Source organism: Leuciscus leuciscus (genome assembly GCF_965113295.1).
Source record: "Leuciscus leuciscus genome assembly, chromosome: 16".
Classification (NCBI taxonomy): domain Eukaryota; kingdom Metazoa; phylum Chordata; class Actinopteri; order Cypriniformes; family Leuciscidae; genus Leuciscus; species Leuciscus leuciscus.
Genome location: NC_138740.1, coordinates 24,804,867 through 24,832,782, shown reverse-complemented (window position 1 = coordinate 24,832,782; position 27,916 = coordinate 24,804,867). Strand labels below are relative to the sequence as shown.

Genomic DNA, 27,916 nt, shown 5'->3' with positions numbered 1-27,916 from the left:
ATGTATTTCATGCAATAACAAGAAAACACACAAAAAAGTAAACAACACTATGTGGAAACCAGCCTTTATATTTGGTGTTTTTGTGGCCCTACAATGAGAAAGAATACATTTTTTATAATTTAGAAAACAGTTTGTGGCATTTACATTGAGCACAGTAGCCATGCACAATGCACAGTAAATAATGTGGGATACTGGTGACAGCTTATTAGCTTACAAAAATAAAATATTACGTACAAAAGTTTATCAACAGTTCACAAAACATTACACGTATTGCAGATTCTCTCCTCAAAAAAAATTAAACAATACACAGTAGTTTCTAAGTAAGAATCAGTTCTTATAAAAACGTCTTGCTTCTTTGTTCTAGATAATGTGCACTTATTAGATAAATATGTACAATTTGATTCAGACACTGCTTTTACAATCAGTGAATTAAATATATATCAAATAACCTTACCGTTAAGCAGATATGCTTACACAATATTCTTCAAGCGTGAAAAGACATCCTTGGCTGAATTATTGTACTTGTACCATTTCTGTACATCCGTTACTATACATCAGTATTTAGTCATATGTATCCAAAACTGCATCTTATGGGAAAGTTTGAACATGCAAGAAACAATGTGACAATCATGAAAATCTTCCAGATGGCTGATACTTGCTTAAAATAATATCCTCATGCTATGGAGTATGCTTAGCTGTATAGCACTTAAGTGTATGTGAGTATAAATGTAGGTATAGAAAGAAAGAAAGATAGAAAGATGCTTTTGTGTCAGTGGTTTAGGGAAACATTTTCACATCTTTGGCTGCACGCATCACTAAAATCCTTTGAAATGTCTCATCTTCTCCACCCAAAATAAGCAATGTGTATTTGAGCAGAAAACCAATAAATAGATCCAGAAGAATTATGCCCAACAATTCTGTCTTTTCATGTTCAATACGACTAAACCTCTCAAGACGGTTGCGCTAGTGCATTTATGTTATTTTATAATCCTTTTAGTATTTCAAATGCATGCATTTAAAGTACAATATCACTTAAAGCGTCAATCTAACCTCACTAATTAATGTCTGTCTTGTGTCTGAGGAGAAACAAGTCCATTCTCTTCCATATTCTGTCAGCTGAACCACCTGCAGCAGCACAAGATGTGGGTTCAGTCCAAGAGATGCAACAACTGGGAATGTCCAAGAACTTGCAGAGGAACGGCTCATCTCAGACTGAACTGAAAAGCTCAAAGCGTCAAAGAAGGCTCAGGGTGATTGAAAATGCTTTAGGTGTAAATAGACAAAAACAGGATGTCAGTGTAAAAGTTTCTAATACTTTCAGTTCATCGTGTGTTGGCAGTCGGAGCTGAACACCTGAAAAAGAAGAGAACATGACTATAATGAGAAAAAGAAAAAAAAGGAGATCCAAAACATGATCCATCATTATATATATAGCTTCAAAATAGTATACCTGTAATTATGTCCTGATATGATGATCTCCCCATGACAAGCTTCCATTATAAACCTTCTTTGCACTTGTCGGGTATCCAGTGGTCCATCATCTCCCTCAGATGAGGAATGAAAGGTAGAGGCAACAGGAAAGTGGGGTGTACGCTTTAGCACACACAAACACATATACTTCTGTGTGTGTACACGTGTGCATATAAGATGTTGGGGAAAGAGGTGCAGCGGTCTGTGGAAGCCATTCACAGGCAGGTAAGTGCAGGTGAAGTCAGTGTCATTTATGACTGGGGCTAAGCACAGTCGGGGTTGGAGGGTAAACTAGTGCCACATTGACCCGCTCCGAGCCGTTCTTGGGGCAGATGATCTCAGTAAGTCCCTCAGGTCGGGGCTGACTTAACAGCTCACCTATAATGTCAAGAAAAAGACAAAATAGGTTTTGTTTAATTCACAATCTGCGATTTTATAGGGCTCCACAACATAAATAAAATGACTTTTCTAGATCCCAGATTACCAAATCGCTCAATAAATAATACTATAATAGGTCAGAGGTGGGCACAAATACATCAAAAACTATTTTGTTACAAACTACAAATACTGGCTCATGAAATGTAACAAAATAAAATACAAAATACTGATGTGAAAAATGTATTTAAATAAAATACAAGTAATTAGTATTTAGAAAATAAAAAAATACTCCCACAATAATCTTAAAGGGTTAGTTCACCCAAAAATTTAAATTCTGTCAGTAATTACTCGAGTTATTTCACATAGTGTTTTAGCGCAGCCCGTCTGTGTTGTACGTCACACGCATCACACACATGACCAGCGTCGGCCAATAGTGAGCCTACGTGTGACGTACAACACAGACGCGCTGCGCAGATTTACTACGTGAAATAACTCGAGGCCCAGAGAGAAGGAAATGAAAAGTGGAATAAAGTCGTTATTTTGGGGGGGGTTTTGCGCACAAAAAGTATTCTCGTCGCTTTATAAACTTAAGATTGAGCCACTGGAGTCACTTGGACTATATTAACGATGTCTTTAATGCATTTTCTGGGCCAGCAAGTTATAATGTCTTAGAAGCCTATGGAGGAGTGAGACAGCTCTCAGATTTAATAAAAAATATCTTAATTTGTGTTCCGAAGATGAACGAAGGGCTTACGGGGTTGGAACAACATGAGGGTGAGTAATTACTGACAGAATTTTCATTTTTGGGTGAACTAACCCTTTAAGTCTTTTTTTTTTTTTTTTATTACTGAAAGGTCAATAACACAAATAGTAGCAATAACACAAATATGAGAAATGTGTAAATTCAAAATGGCCAAGTAGCAAAATAAAAAAGCATGGCCATTTCACTAAATCTCTACAGGGTCTGAAATGGCTCCCTCTGACGTAAATGGCATGTATAGCTAAGTTCACATCAATGGTGTGGTATAGGCTGCCCTTAATAGCAAAATGTGTTTGATGTAGGCTACGTAGCCATATTATCACCGTTACTCTACTCGTGCCTTAAGGCTTGAATAAGCGTAGAGAGACATTTCCTCACCACTGGCTAAGGGAGGGGAAACAGCTGTAAATCTATATTTATGTTATGTGCACTAACAGCTTTAATGAGGAACTTTATTGAAAGGTCAATAACAGAAATAGTAGCAATAACACAACTATGCTACAAAAAAGAAAACTAAACCATTGTCATTTAGGCTAGTTGTTTTTAAGTACAACCAACTTCTCCAATAATTCAGGAGTTAATCCCCTTCTATGAGGGCGGTAGACCATGCCTGCAAAAGAAAAGAGATGCTCAACTGGTGCTGATGATGACAGAGTGGTGTTGAATCTCACGAAGAGCAGCTTGATTAGTGGATACGAGTCCAGTGAAGCCAGGTCCTTTCCAACACTATCTCACGACCAATTCGTACGAATTTGTACGAGTGATAAAAATGTGGCTAATTCGTATGACGACTTCTCCTGTGTTCAAAACTCATTCACTTCTTGGAGGGAGCCCAGTCTACAGGGTGTCACGTGATTTTTGTGCATCTAACCTGGACATTGCCATTGCCAACATCAGACCGAAAATATGGAAAAATCATTTACTATGGTGATAAGCATATGGTGATATTTCTTAAGTATTTAAAATACTCTAAATACACTCCATCAAATTATTTTGTTACAAACTACATTTTATTTTTTCCACACCTGCAAAATACAAATGACAAAATACACTAAAGTAATTAAATACGTATTTAAAATACATTTAATTGAAATACTGCCCATATCTGCTGATAGACCTAACATTTACTCCAGACACAGTAACAGTTCATTGTCCATTTCAAATCGAACGTAATCAAAAATGAATCGTGGTTCACTGACTGAGTGAGTCTGATTCAAAATGCTACCTCAAGAGGGAGCTCAAGGCTAACTGGCTCATTAAAAAAGAACCAGTTCAGTACATAGAGGAATTGTTTTGACGAAATAATAGACCTTTAAGACCTACAGACCTACTGCGAGTTATAACAGTGGAATTTCTGGTGAAAAACTACATTACCAATGATTCTGTAAAAAAACAACAACAAAAAAACACTCCCGTCCACTCCAATGAAGTACTGCGAATTAGGTAGGCTAGTCAGTCTCCCTCCCACTCTCAAATATTGTAAATATTAAATATCGTATGCATCTATAATTATGTATAGGCTACTGTTTTATACATAAACAACATATTTAAATCAATAGTTATCCATACATTTTTTTTTTTTTGTCATTCAATCACGCTGCTTCATGGGATTGTAGTTCTTTCCCTCATTAAAATGGAACCCGTTTGTCTTTTGTTCGATTTCCAAATACTTTTTTGCTTCAAATCAACGTTTGTAATATTGTGATTCATCTTAGAGCTGGTTGGTTTGGCTCATAGCTTACCATTCTTTAACTAATACCTTAGTTAACATTAATACCTTAGCATACATTAATTCCTATTGGAAAAATGAATGGGAAAAATACTTCTAGAACCAAGGCCGATGAAAAAAATAAAGCAGACAGGCACTGTTTCGCTCTGCTGCTTTCAGAAACAAAGGAAACAAAGTTGCACATTCAACGGAGATAAAAAAAATATATAAATGTTTTTTTACTGCGGTGCGTTTATTGTTTTTGTCGCATTTGAGACCAACTGGAGCCCTCTTTATGACGTATATTATTTACATCGTCAAGTATTATTTTTCAAATATCAAATTTTAAAGAAATATCGAAATATAAGTCATTTAACATTTTCTCAAAGGCTTTTCTAATGGACCTTTAAAATCTACCACAAGGCGGCGCTGTTTAACAATCTTTTATCTGGGCATGAGTAAGAACTCTTGAGTCCAGTGAATAAACCTGCAAAAACACAATGGCTTATAGATAGGGCCAAAGATATTAAAGCTTTTTGTATTCATAATTTAAAACTCATCGATCTTCTGAAGAACTACCAGTTCCCATAATACTTTAGAAGCGCATCTGTATGCCTTTATGAGGTGGATTATGTCAGTTTATCTTCCGAAAGCAAACCCTGATGGTTTTTCAACATCTTTTATTGTCTACTGCACAAAAACAAGTGTGCTAGATTCAGCCTAAGCAGCCTGAATTGATAGAAGAGTCGTCCATGTCTATAAATACATAGAGACTGTAATGAAGGATTCCAGTGTGCTAGTCAGCAAGTCAATAAGCTAATGGCACACTTTGAGTACTTCAGGGGGATCAGACCAACCGCAGGAAGACAAAGCATTACATCATGTGTCAATCCAAGAGATTATAGACCACAGTCATCTGTACAGTGCTTCCACGTGACTTTGAATTCGAAAAGCAGCCAATATGTTGAAAAAAACGTATTTAATGGCAACATGTTAATCTCTCAAATTAAAATGATTATTATATACTGGAAATGGGATTGATGTTACTTGTGTTGGGGGGGAAAGTTCACTTCGTCTCACCCAGAAAAAAACACACAGGTTGTGAGAAAAAAAGCATAAGAATTCTCCTTTTGTGGTCCATAAAAGATAGAAGGGCATATGGCATTAGAACAACACTAGGGTGAGTAAAATATGACTTAATTTTTATTTTAGGGTGAACTATCCCTTTAAGAGTTTTTGGAGTCTATGTAGATTCCTTTATTTGTGACCTAAGCACAGCTTTTATACAGTATCAACCCCACAGAAGAACTATAAATAATCTGATGCGCATTAACGATATAATAATGCGCCAGCCACTAATATTGCCTTGATCCATCCTAACATCAGGTTTGATCTGATTTTAACAATAGACTTGGCTTGAAAAAATGGCTTGCAGTGAAACGTCTCCCACACCAACGGGGAAGCAAATTATGCCATGAAGCTGTTTAACGATGCAGCTTCCTGACAAGTAATGTGCAATTAGCTAAAAAGATTAGACAAATGTGAAAATTTCCTGTGAAAACTCCTAGTTATGTACTTTAACACATAAAATAACTGCACATCATGGCATTGCATTATACAGTACATCCTCGGCACAGTGGCCTGACTGGTACACCACTTACGCCATTAGGCTTATTGATTTTCTGCTCTCCTTCGTTCTAAATAAAGGAGGAAATTCCACTAGACTGAACTTGGTCACTCAGCAGAAAGATGAAGGCCAAAGCAAGTCCAACAGATAGAAACCAGATTTATGTGAGATTAACAAACAGTTAGCACACAGTGATTGCCAAAGGTCTCATTGCTGGTTATACATGATGTGTTCACTGTAGACAGTGATTGAGAAATTAGTCAGAAGTCCCTTTAAGGGAATCATATGGAATAAAGGTGAGTGTTCTTGCTGATTCATGCACTAGTTATTATTATTACTCGCTCCTCCTCTAGTCTGGGTCATAGTGCTGCTAATATGGGTTGGAACGCAGTCATTTCTGGCATCAAAACTTAAGAAACTGCCTTCTTTCTTGACTTTTGCCCTGAATAACATTTCCAGGTGTGTTTTTGCACTCGGGTCTGTTTGTTCCTCTGCCAGACTCTCCATTTCTGCATCACATACTTTTTGTTCTTGCTCTCTGAGGTGCATTATCAGGTCCATAAAAGGTATACTGCACTCCCCAGCCAAAGCTTCACGTCAATATCACCGTACAACAATCCCCAGTAAGCAAGAATGGCTTGCAGGTTTATGGATAAAACACAAGAGCAATGAACCATGATGAGCTATCAAGGCCTGTGCGAAGAACAATGACTTTAACAGACAAGTCTTATTGTAGCTGTACGGTCACAGAAACAGAAAAAAAGAGGCTTCTTTATACTTCCTTAAAGTCAACAAGAAATTGAATCAAGAAATCAATATTTTTCTTAATCAAGAATTTTCCCAATGCAAATTCTTGCTCTTAGTGCGCAATGAATATAAAATAAATAAAAACCTTTCCCTCGTAGCACGAATCTCTCCTTATAAACTAGCTAAATGATCCAATCAATAACCAATAAACAAACACCCTCAATTTTTCTCATATTACACTAGGAAATACATAAAATTGTGCAAAGTGAAATGGGTTGCAAATGTCAGTTTAACAAGACTAACTAAACTGGAATAAAAATATGAGAGGATATTTTATGCTGAGAATATTCTCTCTTTTTTTTTTAATCTCATTCTTTCTTATCTCTATTGTATGGTATGGAAGCTTGTTTCTATGGAAGCTTGTTTCCGCCACATAAAAAAATAAAAAATAAATAAATTGCGACTTTTTATCTCACAATTCTGACTTTTTTTCTCAGAATTGCGAGATATGAAGTCAGAATTGTGAGATATAAAGTCGCAATTCTGAGAAATAAAGTCGCAATTGCAAGATATAAAGTCAGAATTCTGAGAAAAAAAGTCAGAATTGCGTGATATAAAGTCAGAATTGCGTGATATAAAGTCAGAATTGCGAGATATAAAGTCAGAATTCTGACTTTTTTTCTCGTAATTGCGACTTTATATCACGCAATTCTGACTTTATAAAACATAATTGCGAGATATAAAGTCAAAATTGCGTGTTATAAAGTCAGAATTGCGAGATATAAAGTCAGAATTGTGTGTTATAAAGTCAGAATTGCGTGAAATAAAGTCGCAATTGCGTGTTATAAAGTCAGAATTCTGACTTTTTTACTCGCAATTGCGACTTTATATCACGCAATTCTGACTTTATATCTCGCAATTGGGAGATATAAAGTCAGAATTGCGTGTTATAAAGTCAGAATTGTGAGATATAAACTATTCTGAGGTAAAAAAAAAAAAAAAAACTCCGTCTTTTTTCCCCCTTAGAATTGGACTTTATAATCTCGCAATTCTGACTTTATATCACGCAATTCTGACTTTTTTTTCAGAATTCTGACTTTATATCACGCAATTCTGACTTTATAACACGCAATTACGACTTTATATCTCACAATTCTGACTTTATATCACGCAATTCTGACTTTTTTTCTCAGAATTCTGACTTTATATCTCGCAATTGCGACTTTATTTCTCAGAATTGCGACTTTATATCTCACAATTCTGACTTAATATCTCGCAATTCTGAGAAAAAAAGTCAGAATTGTGAGATAAAAAGTCGCAATTTTTTTTTTTTTTTTTTTAAGTGGCGGAAACAAGCTTCCATACTATTGAGCATGTCGGCAGCACACAATATACATGAAATGTTTTAAAACATATCTAAATGATCAGCAGAAGTTCCTCTTCTTGATGAGAAGAGTTAATAAGTAATGAAAACAAGTCAGGTATATCAGTGGTCTTGGAAGTTTTGAAGCTTTCTAAACATGGTTTACATGTATCTGGTTAGCTATTTTAAGTCTGAGGATCGACTTTGCTGGCTTGAAGGAATTTTAAAGTCCAAACATACGGGGTGACAATGTTGTGACATGAAGTTCAGGTCAGCTGACTCACTTCAGTCCACAATTATTACTTATTAATGAGAGCCAGGGTGCAGAATGACAGTAAATGGATTGATTCTACTTTCACTGCTTGAGAGAGAATGACACGCGTGAAACTTGTTGAAACACTGTTTATCACTGCATCTAGCTATAGTTATAACAACCAAAGAGATAGCTATGGAGGGTAATGTCAGCATACCACCACGAAGGACGTACCACATCGAACAGGAGTAACTGTCGATGCAAGAGGAAGCTGTCAGAAAGGGATGTCCAGGTACTAACCCAGGCTGTATACTAAAAACATAAAACCACACCTGTCCAACTCACTGCAGAATTAAATACGCACCTCGACTCTCCTGTTTCTAAATTTGATATTACATTGGAAGTGTAAATTAAAAGGCTTGGACTTGGTGCTGGTAACCCAATGCACAGGACAATGGTGACACCAGAATAAAAATATGATAATGATCCTGATTTTAGACGAATATACTTGCACTCTGTCACTGGCTAGATATAACAATGTTGGCCACTTTTTACTGGTAACATAAGACATTTGACATTATCAAGACTCACGAATATTCCCCCATTGCTTTATTATACATTATATTCAACATTATATATAGTAGTTTAGTGTAGCACTGACACTAAAACTATGAAAACTTGATTTATTTATTTTCCCCTCCCACAGTAATTTTTATTTTGGGTGAACTACACACAATATATATTGTCACTATCCACGATACATATTGTTGCATTTTTGCATTGCAATACGATATATTGTTACGACCCCTAATATATAATTAGCTGCATTTATACATAAAATTAGCATTTTTTTGTCTCTACTTATTTGTCCACTACTGTCAGCTATCAATACAAACACATACCTCTGCTGCTTCATTAACAGTAACAGGTGAAACAGCCACCCAACACCATAATGAAATTGAGACCTAATTCGTTTACACACAATTCAAACAGTCATTAATGAGAGGTAAACCTGCCCCGCGCCTGGAGGCAGGGAGGACAAAAACTTGAACCTAGAGAATTAGTTACCTACACAATAAATCTCCAAACCCTGAATCTATAAACACATTTCCATAAGGGCCCACTGCAGTTTAAACATCCTGTACTCGCTGGGACAGGAAGCAGCAAAAAGAATGAAACAATGAGACACATCTCCATAACAAAGCCCACTGTTGCTACACTCACTCATGGCATGTCTAGCTTCCACTCCTACAGTCTATTGCTCATACTTAAGATCTTGCATTCCAATGACACATTTTCATCTTCTGTTTTCTGAGCACTACATTTTCCATCAACAATCAGCTATATAACTAACTCTCAATAACTTAAACAATATGACATAAAATAAAGGTGATTTTTCAAAGAATAAAAAAATAAAATATTTGAGTCTGAAATGATGATTTTAAAACCTATTTTGCACAATTAAAATGAATGTAATTATTTTTTGCAAATTCTGGCCGATACAGATAAGCTGGTAATTATTTTATTGTGTTATGGCAGATAACCAATAAATGGCTGATTTTAAAACTCTATACTATTTTGTCCAAATAAATTACAAAGTCAAAATTTTAGGTTCAAATTGTGAAAGAATGGTTGGGAGGGAGCATGAAGAGTCATTTTCACACATGAATTGGTACATCTTAAATTCAATGAAAGTCTTAAGGGTTGTGCTGGAGTAGACTTTACAGAGTGCTTGACTCTTGCATTGTCAATACAAGATCTTGACCAAAAATGTATGCCCCTCTTGACTGAAATAATTGTGTATTGACAATGCAAGTCAAGCACTCTTAAAAGTCTCCTCCAGCACATCCCAATGACTTTCAATGAATTTAAAGTCTGGACTCAGAGGTGCCAATTCATGTGTGAAAATGACTCTTCATGCTCCCTCCCAACCATTCCTTCACAATTTGAGCCTGATGAATCTTGACATTGTCATCCTGGAATATGGCCATGATGTGTCTTCCTACATGATTGTTTAAGAAATGAAAAGCTACAAACTCAATCAATTAGGGTTAGAAGAACTGTTGCCAAACATATAACATGCAAGAAACATAATAAGCATTTGCCTTACAGCGACTTTTTAAATTAGGGCCCTATAAAAAATCTAATAGTATGGTAGCGATATATCATGCATCCCTTAAAAAAATGAAAATAAAGATGTAACTACTTTTATTAAGACCAAAGCGTCCAATAAGCTCTGTGCGTCTGTTATCTTGAATAAGACAACATTCCACACACAAAACACACATACAAAAGACAAAGGCTTGTCTAGCCCTCCAGTCGCATTCCAGATATTTTCCCAAGCCGTTTTATCTTTAACGCATTCATGCTGTGACTCGCTCTGCGGCCCTTTGTGAAGTTTGAAATCTGGGTCAAAGACATCCTGCAATGCTTCATCTTTTTCCCGAGTGTCCAGAGGATGTGGATTCATAAAGGTACTGCCAAAATAAACTGCCCCCGGAATTAACTGCGTGTAGCTGACATAGCGCTTGTCATGCAGAAGTTCAGCTTGATTTATAGAATCATTCACAACAAAACCACACTGTGAAATTCGTGAATTTTTGAACCTATATTTGATTCTCAGTGCTGCAACTGTCTTTCTGCACCACATATGGTGGTGTGCATCCCTCGTTTCTCACTGTTGGTAAACCGTGATCAGGCAAGACTGCAGCGTGAACAGCAGGATGAGACGTGAGCAGCCACACAAGGCCAGCGACTCGGACGGAGGATTATCGCTCTGAGTGATAAAGCACAAAGCGCGTCAGAGAGTGAATCAGGGTCATCCCCATGCACACGCATGTACACACGCATGTACACACAGCTTATGCTCACACAGAAATAGACTTAAGTGATACTTAAAGGGATCATGACATGAGAAATCAAATTTGTCTTTATCTTCTGACATATAAGAGGTCTTTGAACCTGTAAAACATCCTGCAAGTTTCATAGCTTAAAAGGCCCTCTTCGTTATGAACAAAGCATTTATTAAACCCAAGCTCCAAAAACGGCTCATTTTGACATTGGGTGACCTGTGCAAAAACATTTGCATATGACTGCCTCCGGAGCAAGACATCGACGAACAGTTCTCTGGCGTCAAGTCGCTTAACAGTTGACATTTGCCCTGAACGGATGTAAGTGTTGCATCGCGTTAAAAGCAAATAGAACCCATTATTATCACGAGCGTGGTCTACACTGGATACAGTATACAGGTGCAGGATCATTTTCTGACATACACCACGCACTTGAGTCTGTCGTCAACAGGACAAATTGAAGAGTGAATGAGCGTTCGCTTTGACGCGTCCAGTTTACAAAGCTCTTTTGCATCTCTGTACAGACTTTAGAACGATCATCCCAGGGTCAGAAACAAGTGGATGGTTTATTTAAATGGCGCCCGGAAATGCAGCGGAGGATTCGGTGTTTGTTTGGAGCATTTTATTTTGTAAACGAGGTACAGTGTAAGGGAGAGTTCAACTGTATTGGATTTGGATCTGACAGCAGCTGCATCATTATGCTTTGTCTGTAAATGACGGTTTTATGTGGAATGCTTTCAGAACACTTATTCACGTGCAATAGCGAGTGGGCGTTGATATTGTTTCCTATGCAACGACGTTAGCCAGTGGCTGTTTACTGACAAGCAGCCCATTAAAAACAGATAATTTCACACAGAGGTTTAGAATGAAGGTGGCAAATAATAGTTTGTGTTATGTAATAATATGTTTCTTTTACATTATGAGTGAACCTCATGGAACATATTAAAATAACTTATTACATGGATTTTTTTTTTTTATGACCCCTTTAAGAACATGAAATCAAAATGAACAAAATCATCAGAGCACAAAAGGAAGTTTCATCAAAACTTTATCTGAAACTACTTTTCTGCTGATGTAATCAAGGCCTTGTGGGCAGGGAAACCTAATAAATAACAAATAAATAAATTTACATTTATAAATTCAAACAGAAATATTTATATTAAAATTGAAATACATTGAAGTGTTATTGAACAATTTTATTACAGCCTACTTTTTATGCCCAAATCAAGTCCTGCATTAGTTTTTGCTGAATACTCTGGGATGAATTGTCCGCTGAAGATAGCAGTGGTTATTTGATAGGTTTTGGATACATTTATATATGCATGGTTATAATGCTCTTCATCATTTGATGAATATCTATACTATACTACAGTAATAGAATACAACAATACACATTGATGTAAATGCGTCATGCATTCATCGACACGTGGCCAGAGCTTAACAGTCGTCTGGATTCAGATGTCTCAGTCAGTGCTGTGTGTCCTGATGAGATTTCCATGCTCTGCTAAAAAAGCCAAACGGCTGAGGTTAGAAGTGAATCCCTTTTAAACACATGCTCAATGCTTTTAAGAAATCTGTCACTGAAGAGCCCTGAAATCAAAGGTCTGCTCATGACCATGAAGAATCCAATGAATCTCTATTCTTCATATCTCTAAGAAGAACGACAGAGAGTTATTAAAGTCAACAGGCATAACCAGTTCGACACAATCATTAACTATAGGGTGATCACTTTGGCTATACATTTCTGACTTGCACTCAACAACAAACACAAGTTAAAGGGATAGTACAACCTTCATGTCATTTCAAACACAAAGGCCAGGTTCAGACTGCAGGCAAAAGTGGCAGAAATCGGATTGTTTTTTGCTCATTTGTGACTCAGATCAGATTTTTTCAATTCTCTTCCATATGTGGTGCTAAATCTGATACAGGTCATATTTTTTTACAATGCGACCTCAGTCTGAATAGTCATATCAGAATTCCTGAGACTTTTACGTCACTCTTGTCACAATTCTGGGCTGACAAAAGTCACTTCAAAGATTTTACATACCAGTAGTTCTTTGGTCATTCGGTTAATATGAAAGACAACCATGATGGTAGTCAGTGGAAGGACAGCAAGGTCATAAGTATCATGGTGACAGCTCTATACAAGCAAAACTTAAGGGGAGACTAGAAGATAAAAACAGAAAAAACTAGCTCTTTCTCCTCATCCTCGTCTTCATCCTCCTTATCTTCTGTGTACAAAGGCACATCAGCTTGAGCTTATAAATAAACATGTAAACACTGACGTCAGTATCCTCCATACTTAAGCCCATATGACAGCGTGCTTTTTGTTTTTGTTCTTTTGCGTATACGGGTCTGACCTGATTTGTTTAACAAAACCACTATGAATGATTCAACTCGCTGACTTTGTCATTCTGTGTTTCATGGAAAAAAGAAAATCATACAGGTATGAACAACATGAGGGTGAGCAAATAATGACCTTAACATTTAAAACACTCTTTAAATGTCATTATTAGATTCATCCACAAAATAACATCTGCTGGAACCAAGGACCCAAATTGCTGACTGAAGCATAAAAACAACTATTACTGACATGGGAGACGCATCAAAATGACTCAAAATCAGCATCATCAGACTTCATTGCAGACAATGAAGGGAAATCAACAGGGGAACTGACCATGACAAATCCATTTCGCTCTTTCTCAGTAACATTACAAAAATCTGATTATAACACAACTGATTATTCACAGATCCGACCGAGTGAGTAACTAAGGAATTTGTAAACTTTTCTTGAGTTTTCTTGAATTCATCTATTCTCTTCTTCAAACCCAAATCTGGTGTCTTTTTCATTTCATTCCAGATGTTTCTAATTCCTCTCTTTATTGTCCGTTTGCTATTTGTGAACCCCAGACAGAGACGTCCATCAAAAGCTAACACAATGTCAAACAATATTGTAATCAAACATCGGGGCTTCATTTGTGCAGATCTCAATCAAGCCAGACGAAAATGAATAAACAGAACCAGATTTGTTCCCACTCTATTTCACACAATCCATCTAGGTTTCTAGTGCTCTGTGTTGTTGTCTTGACAGCTTGAGGTCACACCGCCCACTTAGACAAGACGAGACCATGAGTGACATGTAATTCAAATGAACACGGTTTGTTTTACGTGCCATAAAATAAGTTTAAGTGGAAGTAAAATTACATGATTACAAATATATTAAACTACTAAAATAAAACTGAAAATATAAAAATAAAAGCTAATTCCAATTATGAATAAATACTATAATATTATATAAATAATGCTACACTGTAAAAACTTTCTAACCCTCCCAAATCAAAATTTTCAAGTGAGCGATAACATCTAAATTTTTCAATTGGCCCAAGTGAAATTCTTGTTGCAATAGTCTGTTAACATTGGCTCAATGAGAATTAATACGTCAGACTAATTGAAAAATTAAGATGTTATCGGTCACTTGAAATTTTTGACTTGGGGATGTAATTTTTTTTTTTACAGTGTAAAAGAACACTGGTCCCATTAAAGATGGTGCCATTAAGGATCCCAAATAGACTATACCACTTAATAATATAACCCCAATTTTATTTTATTATTAACAACAACAAAAAACACATACTGTTTACTTGACAGACAACTCAAAAAATAAGTGGACTATATGGTTTTATACAGCAAACAGTTTTCCATAACGTGAATCTGGGATTGTGAGACTGTCTTTTGGGTCCTCAAACAGGATGTTATGCCAGTAGAACCTGCTAAACTAGAGACAAACTCTTGACTTTGACTGAGAGTGGATTTGAATTAAACACCGGAAGAGTGCAAACACGCATATCTGCTGACAGAGCAAAGAGGCCTGCCTAAAGGTCAAGCAGTCTGCAACAATGACACTTCTCAAAGCAGTGACCGTAGAAGCCATATGGGAAGTACCTAGCATTCAAGACAGCTGAAGAACATTATCTTCAAATGAGTCAAATATTTTTTGGGGAAAAACACTTGATCTATCTGTATGTAGTACATAAACAGCAAAAAGGCTGTTGTAAGTTTGATCTGTCATCTGACCGGCTCGTGACAGATGTTCACATCTGGTCTGAAATGAGATCACTGCCGACATGTATCGTGGCCATCCACCAAGCCACCATCATTTTCCGCTAGCTTAGGCTGACACGTTATGCCAATTATGCTCAATTGAATTTGTATTGATTTTAGAGCTGCAGGAAGCCCACAGAGAGAGAACCAGAGATCTCTAAATAAGAGAGAACCAGAGATCTCTAAATTCAACGGCAGCATAAGGGAGGATGACAATTCTTTGTGAACGAACTGAAATGAACAATTCACAGCGAAAAACATTCATTTTGTCTTTTGTCATTCATTTAAATTGTAAAAAAATAAAAGACTTTTTGAATTAGTCTATTTAAAAAAAAAATACAAATCTTCAGTTACTTTTATATTTATTTAATTACACCATAATATCTGACATTTTTTTACACTACCATTCAAGAGTTTGCCATTTTAATATATCTTAAAATGTAATATATTCCTGTGATGGCAAAGCTGAATTTTCAGTGTTTTTCAGTGTCACATGATCCGTCAGATATCATTCAATGCTGATTTGCTGCACAAGAAACATTTATTGTTATTATCAATTTAAAAAAAATTTTTGGTGGAAATCATGATACATTTTATTCAGGAATCTTTGATAAAAAAAAAAGGAAATTTATTTTAAATATAAATCTTTTGTAACATTATAGATTTATTTAGTCACATTTAATTAATTGCATGCATCTTTGCTGAAATAAAATATCTTACTGATCCCAAACCTTTAAACAGTTTATTTAATTTATTTATATTCTGAACTTACACTAAAATATCTGAGGTGCTTTTTTTTTTTTTTTTATAATGCATATTACTTTCATATTTATTAAATGTATTTACTGACAAATACATTTGAAAACATCCCCCTTTCCCACATGACTCCATTAAAATAACTCAGAATGGAAAAAAAAGCATCACCATTCTCAAAGACAGGGTCTGAGCCAAATAAAAGTACATGTTATTTATCCGTTAAATTTAAGGCAAATCTTCTGTTTGTCTTATAGGTTTACTTCACAGCGCATGAGTTAACAAGTATGCTGAACACACTCAAGTGAAAGTGTGAAGCAAATCAGCGTTCATGTGTTCATAAATTTAACCCAGTATGCAGTGATGCAAAATGATTAAACATATTTATAAACACAGTATCAATTATTTCACCAAAGCAGACGTAAACATTCACTCAGTATGTACCCTGTCTATTTTATGAGAATGTAACGTTTGTCCTAACTTGAAATTCTCAAGTGCACAAGACTTTTCTTGGCCACAGAGCAGTCTCAAACACTGGTTTCCAGGAATAGCAGCATCTCTCCCTTTGGAGGAAGTTCACGCTGCTTTTACTGCCAAAGGTCAAGGCTGGAGCACTTAATCCGTATGGATAGATCTGTCCACTCACTGCAGCTGGCAGTACAGCAGTTATACAATCAACAAATGAAGCGTGCAACATTAATACCACGTGAAAATCTAATCAATGTTCTCCAGCTACGCACAACTGCACAAATCAATAAGACACGAGTCACAATAAATACTCTTTTTTTTTTTACTAGAACACACTTAAAAGATATATTCCATGGTGAAGTATGAAGTCTGCAATGCTATTTCAGCAGATGCAGAGCAGAATCTGATGAGGCCTATGGGCAGAGATCCGATCTGGGCTAAAATAAGCTGAGGCTAAAAGAACCATGTAAACATCTGACTAGCAAAGAGCTGATACAACACAGAAAGGGACAAGGTGAGAGCTGCTATATCTAATCCTGCTGACACAGTGAGAACGCTGATAGCACATTTACACATATTTAATAACCCGTCAAGGCTTTCGGCACTGCCACCATGCTATGCTGATTTGCACCAAGCGTATGTGACCATGAAAACAACTTTAGAAAAATGATGGAGATCTGGGATGGAAGGTTCTGCACGTCTGTTTTATCTCTAAACATGAGAAACATGATCATTCATCATTCATTTTTAACCAAAGAGGCTTAATAAATCATCATCTTGCTTTTATAGAAAAATATAAGGTGGTGCAATGACACAGTGGTAGTATAAGGAACTTCATAAACATCATGGTCCTATATGATTAACATTCATATACCATAGTATTTTCATGGTATTTCAAAGACAATCATGGCATTAGCAAGCTATATGTTTAAATTAACCATGATATTACCATAGTACATGTTAAAAAAAAAATGGTAATTATAGGGATCCACCAATATTATATGGTTAATATCAATAAGCCAATAATTCGTTTTTATGTTATGGCTGATTAATGGCTAATTTTAAAAGGTTACACTTTATTTCGATGGTCCACTTTAGACATTCTAACTAGGAGTATCATTGCAACTACATGTTAACTAAGTCTCAGAGTATTAGTAGACTGTTAGGTTAAGGTTAGTTGTTAGGGTTCGGTTAGTAGTCTATATAGTAGTATATAATGTAGTTAGTTCGGTTACTGACAATATAGTCAGTATGAGTGTCTGTTGGGGGAGCATCAAAATGTGTTAGCACTAGCAGTAGGGATGTACCGATATGAACATTTTAGCCGATACCAATAACAGATCATTCTTTATATTTGAAAGCCAATAACATATAGCCGATTTATCTAAATACACATTTTTATATCATTTTTTGGGAGCCTGATTACAAAAACAAAAGTCTCACCTTTAAAAACCATGTCCCAAGCACACAATTATGATGTTATGTAGCTTATATATGACAGACGTGTGCTGCAAATGTTGCACCTAACTGTATATTCCTTTTTAAAAGTGATTCCAATCATATTTCAAGCAATACAAAACCATCATGGCGAACAGTGCGCATCGGAAGAGTCTGAGCTGAAGAAAATACTCCATTATTTATCGGCTTTAATATATCAGCCAAATTTTCTTATCGGCCCGATAACATTAAAAATGAACATATATCAGCCGATACCGATATGGTGGCCGATATAGCGTGCATCCCTAGTTAGCAGATATTAAGCAGACAGTCTAATACTCTAATGACTGCTAGTTGATATGTAGTTGCAAAGTTACTTATAGTTAGAAGAATTTCTAGTGGACCATCAAAATAAAGGGTTACCTTTTAAATTCTATACTATTTTGTCTAAATCAATTGTTGTAAATGCTACTACATTTACATGCTACTACATATTACATTTTTCAAACGATTTCATACTACAACCCTGATGTCTGACGTGGATAAATCTGCAGATGTGACTCATGTGATGAAAACATTGAAAAAGACGGCACATGCATTACAAACCCTTTACCCAGCCCTGCACAGGTCACATGGATAATTCTGCAGGCTTACAATGTAGACCTTGAGGGAACGTAGTGACATAACAGGATTGACAGCATCAGATTATTCCGGTGCTCGGGAATACAAGGTTTCAGGCTGAAACATGCAAAGCAGACATGAAATCATACAGATGGGTGTGAGAGTTTACAGACTCTTCTGGAGCAAGAATGGCAGTCTGGAATTGTCGTAACGCATGATTTTAAACAAAATCACAGCAATATAGCCGTGAAACAGAAATCTGATATCATTAGCACAAACATGCAATAAGAGACATATCACTTTCACGCACACGTGAGACGGACATTTGAGCCAATTAATACAGAACCACCCCAAGGTTTCCTGTTCCACTTTTAGATAGCCATCATTCCTGCCTGTGTGCTGTGTAATAAATACAAGGAATAAATAGAACAATGGAAAGTTGTATAATAATGATTCAAATGTAATTTCACACAGAGTCCTCCAAGACAGTCCAACACATGCTCTAAACTTCCAGTGATCATTAGAGATAAAACTGTCTTTGTGAAACAGCCAAAGTCGTCATCATCTAATGAGACCAGATAAAAATCAAGGAAACACAAAGAAAGCACCGTAGCTGACCATTACGAATCTCAAAATTAGCATACTTTCACAGAATTCTGACACTGGAATGTTTTCACAAGCAGAATTTCCGGAGGTCCAGTGCAATAATAGAGGGAAGCAGGTTTTTACATATCGGAAATACTCGCAAATATACAAAACTCCTGTTGACCCTGACCGATCACAACACACACATTCAATAGGCAACGTCTGGATCGTAACACATCCATCTCATAAATTTCGTCTTATCTTGAGTTTTTTTATGTCATACATTATTCCTTCTTGTTCTAAAGCCATAATGTTTTATCTTGGTACAGGTTCAGACATGTTTATTACACCGATGAGGTAAATCCCCATCTCTAATTCATCCAGGAACAGCTCTCTCATCCTGAGGGTAGTTCCTTAAAAAGACAATATGATGCCATATAAACTCGCTGAGGACTCCACATCACCAAAGACTGTGTGAGAATTAGTTGTTACAGTTCGTCAGGCTATGATTACTTAACCAACTCTGCCTTGGCTTAATTGCCAGTCTTTAAGGTTCCCTTTCACTCACGGGGTAATCCTGTTAAATCCATTAAGGGGATAACAGGAGGAATCAAACTGACCCTACATACCCCAACTGACAGGGAATGTCATAAATGTCTGAAAGCAGAGCTAATGTAAAGAAGAAGAAGAATCAACCATATGGGTATTCTATATACATCTTGAGGTATCCTTACCAAGGCCAACAACTGAACAAAGGCCATCAAAATGTCATTCTTATTTACAAGAAACATTAAAGTTTTAAAAGATGAATCAATTAACTTTATTTAAAAGATTAAAGTTATATCTAAAACGTTAAAGGTTAATCTTTAAAACACTAAAAATATATAATTTAGCAAATCTTAAAAATAGATTTATTAATGTAAAGTTGTTCCTAATTACAATAAAAAGATTATATCTAAAGTTATAAACGTTGTGTCTAAAATGTTAGTAGTAACACTTTACAGTAAGGTCATATCTAAAAAGTTAGATTTAAACAAATCATTTTATGATAATATTGTTACACAATCTTTAGCAAACCTTAAAAACAGATTTATCTAAATTTAGGTCTTATTTACAATAAAAAGCTTATATTTAAAGTTATAAAAGTTATATCTAAAAAGTTAGGTAACACTTCACAATAAGGTCCATTATTTAATGTAAATTATTTAACATCAACTAACAATGCCATAAATTTGTTACAGTATTTAATCGTCTTTGTTAAATTTAGTTAGCTCGGGTCCATTAAATAATATTAACAGATACAACTTTTGATTTTAATAATGTATTAGTAAATGTTGAAATTAACATGAACTAAGATTAATAAATGCTTTAGAAGTATTTTTCCATTTCATTAAATTAATATACATTTTTTTTCAGACTGTTCATTATAATGCAAATGTTGTGATGCCTAAATTCACTTAAAACAGCAGATTTGAGTGTTTTTGTAATAATTTAGACAAAATAGTATTAAGAATGCAATATTAAACTAAATATTTAATCAAATAAACAGTAAAAAAAAAAAAATTTGCCATTTATCGGTTATCATTGTATTAACCAGAATTTTTATATCCGTGATCTTCTTATTCAAACCATCAAATCTGGGAGAGTGAAATATTCCACCTATAGGCCTAGTTCAAACAATATTGAAAACCCTGTCATTTAAACTGCCCTGTAGAGAAACGCCATCATTAGTCTGTCAAAAGCCATGAACAGTGGCGTCCAAAATATCTCAAAATACCAGTAAGGTTCCCAAAAAGCTGAGGTCAGTTGGCAAGATGATGGACAGTGCATGCTAAGAAAAGCTGCTAAAAAGACTTGCTGCCCTGACCGCCGCCAGGATAGACACTTTCTGGCACCAGTGACAAACTCCACCAACAACATATGCTCAAATACGTACGTTAATGGCAATCGATACAGGCAAAAAGTACAGTGCGCTGACAGTGCAGGTGCTTCGGCCAGCTCTGATGTGACTGAATTTAGCTCAGGGTAACGAGAGGGCTCTTATTTCGAACACCCAGTCCAAGAGCCAAAAGACTAAATATCAGTTGACTGAGTTTCTAAATGGGTCAGACAAGTTACTGTACCAACTGCCATCTCAATTTTGACCATCCGGGTTCATCAGCAAACAGGTTATGCCAGCATTTTCCTTATTTTCAAACCCTGTCTGAAGATGCCAAATGGATGTAACAGGCATGCAAGCCAACTGTCAAAAGTAATTTACTGCCAAACTGTGTATACATTCTTTGTGCTTTAAAAGGATGTGGAGGACAAATTCTACTTTGTCAAGAACTGCTTGTAATTAATAGGCAATTGGTTATCGGTTACACACTAAGGTTGTTGTGTTAATACTTATATCCGAATGTGCAAACTTCTGCGTCACTAAATACAGAGTCAAGATCTAGGGAGGAAAGAGAACAGGACGTACGTTCAAATCAATAAGTTCGCATCACCTGCAAAACACGTCCACCAGCTTTTCTTTCCAGACTGTTGTTTTAAATGTTAAACAGTCTTACATAACACATGTACACCCAGACAAGCTCCTACTCAAGAGGTAGAAATCCTTTTAAATTCCAGTCAAGGTCCTGAATTTGAAAGAAAGAAAGATAGATAGAAAGATAGATAGAAAGATAGATAGAAAGAAAGAAAGAAAGAAAGAAAGAAAGATAGATAGATAGATAGATAGATAGATAGATAGATAGATAGATAGATAGATAGATAGATAGATAGATAGATAGATAGATAGATAGATAGATAGATAGATAGATAGATAGATAGATAGATAGATAGATAGATTTCCAAATGCTTACTGAAATAAAAGCTGTAAAAAAGTTAAATATGCTAAATTATTATCTGGATTTTATTATCTGAAAACACTATTCTGCTGTTGGACATCCATATTCATCTAAAAGCAAGCATTTTTGGGATCCCAGTACTCTTCTAAGTAAAGGAGAACTTTCTGTGACCATCACACTGTGTTTAGTGTTTCAGAGAGCTTCAACAGTAAATCAACATGCAAGTGGGCCAAAAAAATCATGCCTAAATTTGGTAGGATCAAAAAACCTTGCTGCTAAACTTGTTCTGTTTTTACTTCGGTCAGGAAACCTGTTTATGGTAAAACAAAGAAACAGATATACACCCCATAGCACAAATACAGCTTGCAGTCAATATCTATTATCATTAATGAACTCAACAAATCCAGCCTTGAATAATAATGGGTACTTAAAAGCTAATGCACTCATTAAGCAGGCCAAACAGGTCTTTACTCTTTGCCATGGCACAGGGCCTTTACATCTTGTGAGCTGTTGTTAAGAACTAATGTGAGTCAGGAATTGCCCCACCTGATCCTGTCTCATCATGTGACAGCAGGGAAAAAACAGTGAGACTTCAGGAAACAGAGCTGTCAAGTCTAAGAGGACATCCTGCCCAGCTATTTAAACATAACACTAATGTAATTCATTTGATCATTAAAACGCAACTGTAAAATGAATGAACCATAGCGTCTGGTTTATTTTATAGTATGTAAAACATTATCACTGTGCAGAACAAAGACTTTAGGGCCAAGAAGGCCAAGAATCGCATTGAAAAAATGTTTTAAATCACAACTTTGGTCCTTTAGGAATACACACAGACACAGTGTAATGCACAAATGACAAGCATTGTATGCATCAATGAAAACACCCAAGACATACTACCGTCTGTGTGCATTGATCATTTTAAATACAGAGGGCCCAAAACGTATTTAGACATTTATTTATAACAAAAAAAGAAAAATCAAGTGGCATTTATTCACATAAATGTGTTAGGTTTTCAATTATCAAACAAAGATATAATTAAAAATGTAAAAGCAAAGATAGACTAAACATTTCAAAAATGGTTGAGAAATGTGGAATTAGTTCGGAGAACAGGTTTAGCCTAGTTTCTTTGAAACAAAAACAAAAACAAAGTCCAATTGGTTAGGTTTGTTTAGATTTAATTTAATGCGATGACATTCAGACATTTCAAGTGACTAAACACCAAATGACCAAATACTTTTGGGCTATTGTACTTTGTCATAGTGAAACACATTTCCTTTCCAGGATGGGTGAAACAATTAGCATGCAATAACATACTGGGCCTCATTACATAAGCTTAAGTAAACGCTGTCTTTGACTGTTATTTGGCAAAAATGGACATGGTGTGTTCAGTAAGGTATGTCTCTTACATAAACCAACCACTTTATCTTTAAAATAACACTCAAATTGTGCCTGTTCCAACACTGGATATAAACACAACAAATTACAACATACATAACTATCACCCAATGAGATCCTTAAAGCTAAGAATAACCACATAGTTTGCCAGTAAAAGAATTCACCCCCAGATTTTACTCTTTTAGAAACTAAGGGGGTGTGGGATGTCTTCATAAATGAAGTCTGTCAGAAGACAACAGGGCCGTGGTGAACCTAACCTAGTCTATGAGAGTGCAAAACTACAGAATACAAGACTCCCAAGAAAAGAAATGTGTACTATATTAACATAAATCAATTATTTATGATTTAAAAAAATATATACTGGAATCTAGTATTTAGGTTACTATATATGCCAGTGACTGCTGCGCCTAGTCTGTATCCCATGAAGAAAGGCATTTGATGTTACCATGGCTACCCTCTCCACTGCTGTGGATGTGCGAGTGTGTTCGCAGCAGCACGGCAGACAGACCAAGTTAATTTGTGTTTCTAGGTGTGGCTTCAAACCCACCGAGACTCCCCTCCCCATCCCTCTTGTCATGGACAGCCATTCTCATTCTTTGTTTCGCCTAGATGACTTAATTTCCTGCTGATTCACCCTTTACTGTGTCAGTGTTTACTTGGCAATAAACCCAGACATACACCTCCATAGTGACAGCACTGCAAAGATTACCTTATTCATCACTGAAGAATTAATTTCACTCTTTATTTGCTCTGGTATATGCCTGAGGGATTTATGACTGAATATTAGAGGTAAACTAAAACAATGTAAGTCATTAACTGTAAATGTAAATGATTGAATGCATCTGGTTAACTTGTTTTCCATCATATTCAAAATAATATTAAAGCGAGAGTTCATTTAAAAAATATATATATATATATTTTTTTTTTTTTAAACCTGTATGCATTTCTTAAGATAACATGAAAAATGTCTGAGATTCTTTTTACCATACAATAAAAGTGAATGGGGTTGAAAATTGTTTTGGATCCTATTGACTTTAATTGTATGGCCAAAAACAATTAAAACATTTTAAACAAATCCTCAAAATATCTTTTGTGTTCTGCAGAAGAAAGAAAGTCATACAGGTTTGTAATAACAGGGTGAGTAAATGATGGATGAACTTTCATTGTTGGGTGAACTATCCCTTCAATAGCATAAAATCAATGGAAATATATGTTGGAAAGAACAAATGATGGTCAGAAACACATATCAAACACATTTGTGAAGAAAATAGCAAAACACTAACCTGGAAAGGAATGTGGATAGGGGGACCCTTTCTTCAGGCACTTGGAACACAGGACATGCACAGAGTAGTGAAGGCCAGGCCATTCCTGCAGAAGAACGTTTAACTCTTCCACTAGGGGGATGATGGCTTGCCAAGCTGTCCAGATATTTGGCAAGGATGCATGGCTAGAGATGGAGAGGATCTCAGGCTGCAATCTGCTCCGAGAGGGCCGGTAACTCACCGTCACAGGCACTTTCCCCCGATAGGCAAAGATGTGATCCTTTCCATCGGACCGTTGCACCACGTGGCTGTTGATTTGCACACTATACCGTGCAAAAAGTCCAAGAGGGGTGAGGAAAGGAAATCTGTATTCAATCTGCAGCTGCTCGACCGAGAAGAACTGACCAGGGACCGATGAGCTCCCACTGGCCGAGGCCTCAAGATGGGGCTCCTCGCTGCTGACTTGACTGGGAAACTTATACCAGACGGTGGCCCCATTAAGCGGCTTGCTGCGAGGTTTGTTGACACAGTAGCAGACGCCCATTTTTTCCAGCAGTTCCATGATCAGGTGTAAGTCCTGCTGTGTCTGTACCAGAGGTTTAAGCAGCAAGCGAATGACGTTTGACGGCAGCAGGCCATGCAACAGAAAACCCTCCACGTGACCATGCATCTGCGTAGACCTGGCGTTATCTCCGTCATCTCCTTCATCCTGTAGTTTCTCAAGCATTGCAGCGAGGTCCCTCTGGAAAAACACATTCAAGATGGCGATAAACCGGGGTAGATTGTGGAAGACGTATTCCTTTAACGTCATGCTGTCTTCAAAGTACAAAAGTTTACCGCTCTCATGTAGGTAAGAGAGTGCACTTTGCAGACGGTCCTCAGTCAGCCCGGCCTGAAGGCCCAACCGGGCCGAATCCCACCAGGAAAGCCATAAATCCTGTGGCTTAAAATGCAGTTCCTCAAGCATCTGCCATGACTTTGGCAGGACTCTGTGAAGATTGGGGAAAATCTCCCTGTGATCGGCGACAGACATGAGCTTCTCTTTCAAATGCTGGATGTTTCTCTGCACCTCCATGCAGCTGACGCATATCACCGGAGAAAGGATTTGTAGTCGATTGTTGAGCATATATTGCAACTGGGACTTTTTACGCCTCAAATTTTTATCTGTGACCCCGTAAAAGAGAACATGGGGGCTCGAAGTCCGAACATTGTAACCTTGCTCAAGGGCTTCGTCAACCTGCAGGGCAAACACATGTAGGCATTCAGTGTCTGTTTTTTCCTGGAGCGAAATCTGTCTGTGAATATCCAGGCACTTTTCTTCAATCTCGACTTCTTCACACAAGTCGCTGTGGGTCCCTACAATGCAAACAACTGCATGTGGCACCTTGGCACTGAGCAGGTGGAGGAAACTGCCTACATGGGAGTAGAAGCTCTTTGATGTATATAATTTCAGATTCACCACCAAAACGTTAAGAGCTCCGGGAGAGAGGAAAAAGGGTTTGATGAGATCATAGTTCTGCTTACCGGATAAATCATATACAATAAACGTTAGACTGCGTTCTGCATCCGCTACCCAGTTCGTCACATCAATACCCCTACATCCAATGGCCATCTTGGCATCTGACGGTTTGTTGACGATGCACTGCCTGAGTGTGGTTTTTCCTGCATTTCTCTGGCCCATCAAAACCAGTTTAAGTCTGGGTTTTACAGCAGATTGGGAGTGTGCAAGCTCCTTCTGATAGGCAGCTATGTAGGGGATCCCCTTCATGCACACTTCATATGGAGGCTGAATGAGAGGATTATCTTTCACCTTCCAAATGTTGACTTTGGCAAGTTTTCCAAAATTGTCTGGGAGTATGGCGATTTGGTTACCCTGTAAAACCAGCTCCTCCAATTTCCCAAGGTCTACAATAGAGTCTGGGAGAAATGTTATGCTATTATTGTCCAACCACAAATTAGCAAGATTGCACAGCTGTCCTACCTCAGGGAGGAACGACAGTTTATTCCGGCTTAAATACAACTCCTCCAAACTGGTGAGTTTGATAATAACCTGAGGAAAATCTTCAAATAAATTTGAGGAGAGATTGAGCATTTTCAGCTTCTGCAGTTTCCCAAATGATTGTGGCAGATTTGTGAGGAAATTATTATCGAGCATCAGGCTCTCCAAGTTCTGCAGCTCACAAAATGTTTCAGGCAAGAATAAGAGGTGGGTGCTACTGAGCCACAAAATTTTTATGGATTGGAGCATCATGATGTTACCCGGAAGACCCTCTAGTTTGTTCCCAGAGCAGTCAAGCTCCTCCAGATCACAGAGGGCAAGGATTTCAGAGGGGAAACGCTGCAGCTTGTTATGATCCACATCAAGTGTTCGGAGCTTCCTGAGCTGTGAAAAGGACCTGGGGAAATCATGTAGCTCATTGAAGCTGATGTCAAGCTCCTCCAGACTTTGCAATGTCCCAATCTGAGATGGCAAGTATTGGATTTTGTTATGACTGATGCACAACTTTTTAAGCCCCTTGAGAAGATCAATATCTTCTGAAAAGTGGTTCAAGCAGTTGTGACTGATATCTAACTCAACCAGCTGACTAAGTTGAAATACTGCAGAGGGAACAGTGGCAAAGTTGTTTCTGCGAAGGACAAGGATGCGGAGCCTGGTGAGGGTTGAACCTAGTCCATCTGGAAGCTCTTGAAGTGAGTTGTTGCCCAGATTGAGGACCTCAATCTCCTTTATGTCCTCGGGTAATGTAATTTTCTGGCTGTTTTTGGTGCTGAGAGTCAGCTGTCGCAGATTGCTCCTCAGCTTCCTGGAGCGCAAAGCAGCATCCCTCCATAATCTAGCAGTCTTCAGGTTATTCTCCTCAGCCATCGTATCGAAGCTGTGCTCCTCCTTGTTTTCATTGGGCACAGTGATCAATCACCTAGGCAGCATGGTGCCGCTATCACTTGCTTCATCGATTCTGGTTCTCCGCACAACAATCCAGATGAAACCAACATTTAGACCTTGCCGATTTCATCTTCATCCGAAAATATGTGGATCCGTTCAATCGCATTCAAGAAAACAGGGCTGGGCTGCGATCTTTCACGCATCCTCGATCACAGGGTAAAACCAACACGCGCGCATTAAATGTCACAAATATTCAGCCTAGATCATGTGGCTGGCTTCCGCCAGCGCGTCCTTTGATACCACATGAGAAAAAACCTAAGACATATCCACTATCCAGTGAGTTAGAATGAAAGAAGGGCAGTGGTGGTTGCTGTGGTCTTCCCCTGTGTCTCCGCCTATTCTCTGCGCATGCAGCCAGCAG

The 27,916-nt window shown here is 37.1% G+C and overlaps 2 protein-coding genes across 3 annotated transcripts in view; one reads left to right on the top strand and one right to left on the bottom strand.

Moving 5' to 3' along the window:
- The window catches only part of fyb1b (FYN binding protein 1 b), a 95,289-nt gene that overhangs the window by 12,114 nt on the left and 55,259 nt on the right, over nt 1-27,916 (top strand). The window lies entirely within an intron of this gene.
- Nucleotides 51-27,916, bottom strand: mfhas1 (multifunctional ROCO family signaling regulator 1). The gene is made up of 3 exons (XM_082141912.1): nt 24,633-27,916; nt 1,451-1,848; nt 51-1,353 (listed from the first exon to the last, which is right to left on the bottom strand). Exons 1-2 carry the CDS (start codon nt 27,475-27,477, stop codon nt 1,718-1,720), a joined length of 2,976 nt encoding a protein of 991 aa, XP_081998038.1. The 5' UTR covers nt 27,478-27,916; the 3' UTR covers nt 51-1,353; nt 1,451-1,717.

Excerpts from the sequence above, each read along its gene's own strand:
- mfhas1 (XM_082141912.1), bottom strand. The coding sequence starts at position 27,477 with ATGGCTGAGGAGAATAACCTGAAGACTGCTAGATTATGGAGGGATGCT. Across the intron at positions 1,849-24,632 it reads CTATCCACATTCCTTTCCAG|GTGAGCTGTTAAGTCAGCCC; the intron begins GTTAGTGTTTTG and ends TTGACATTATAG.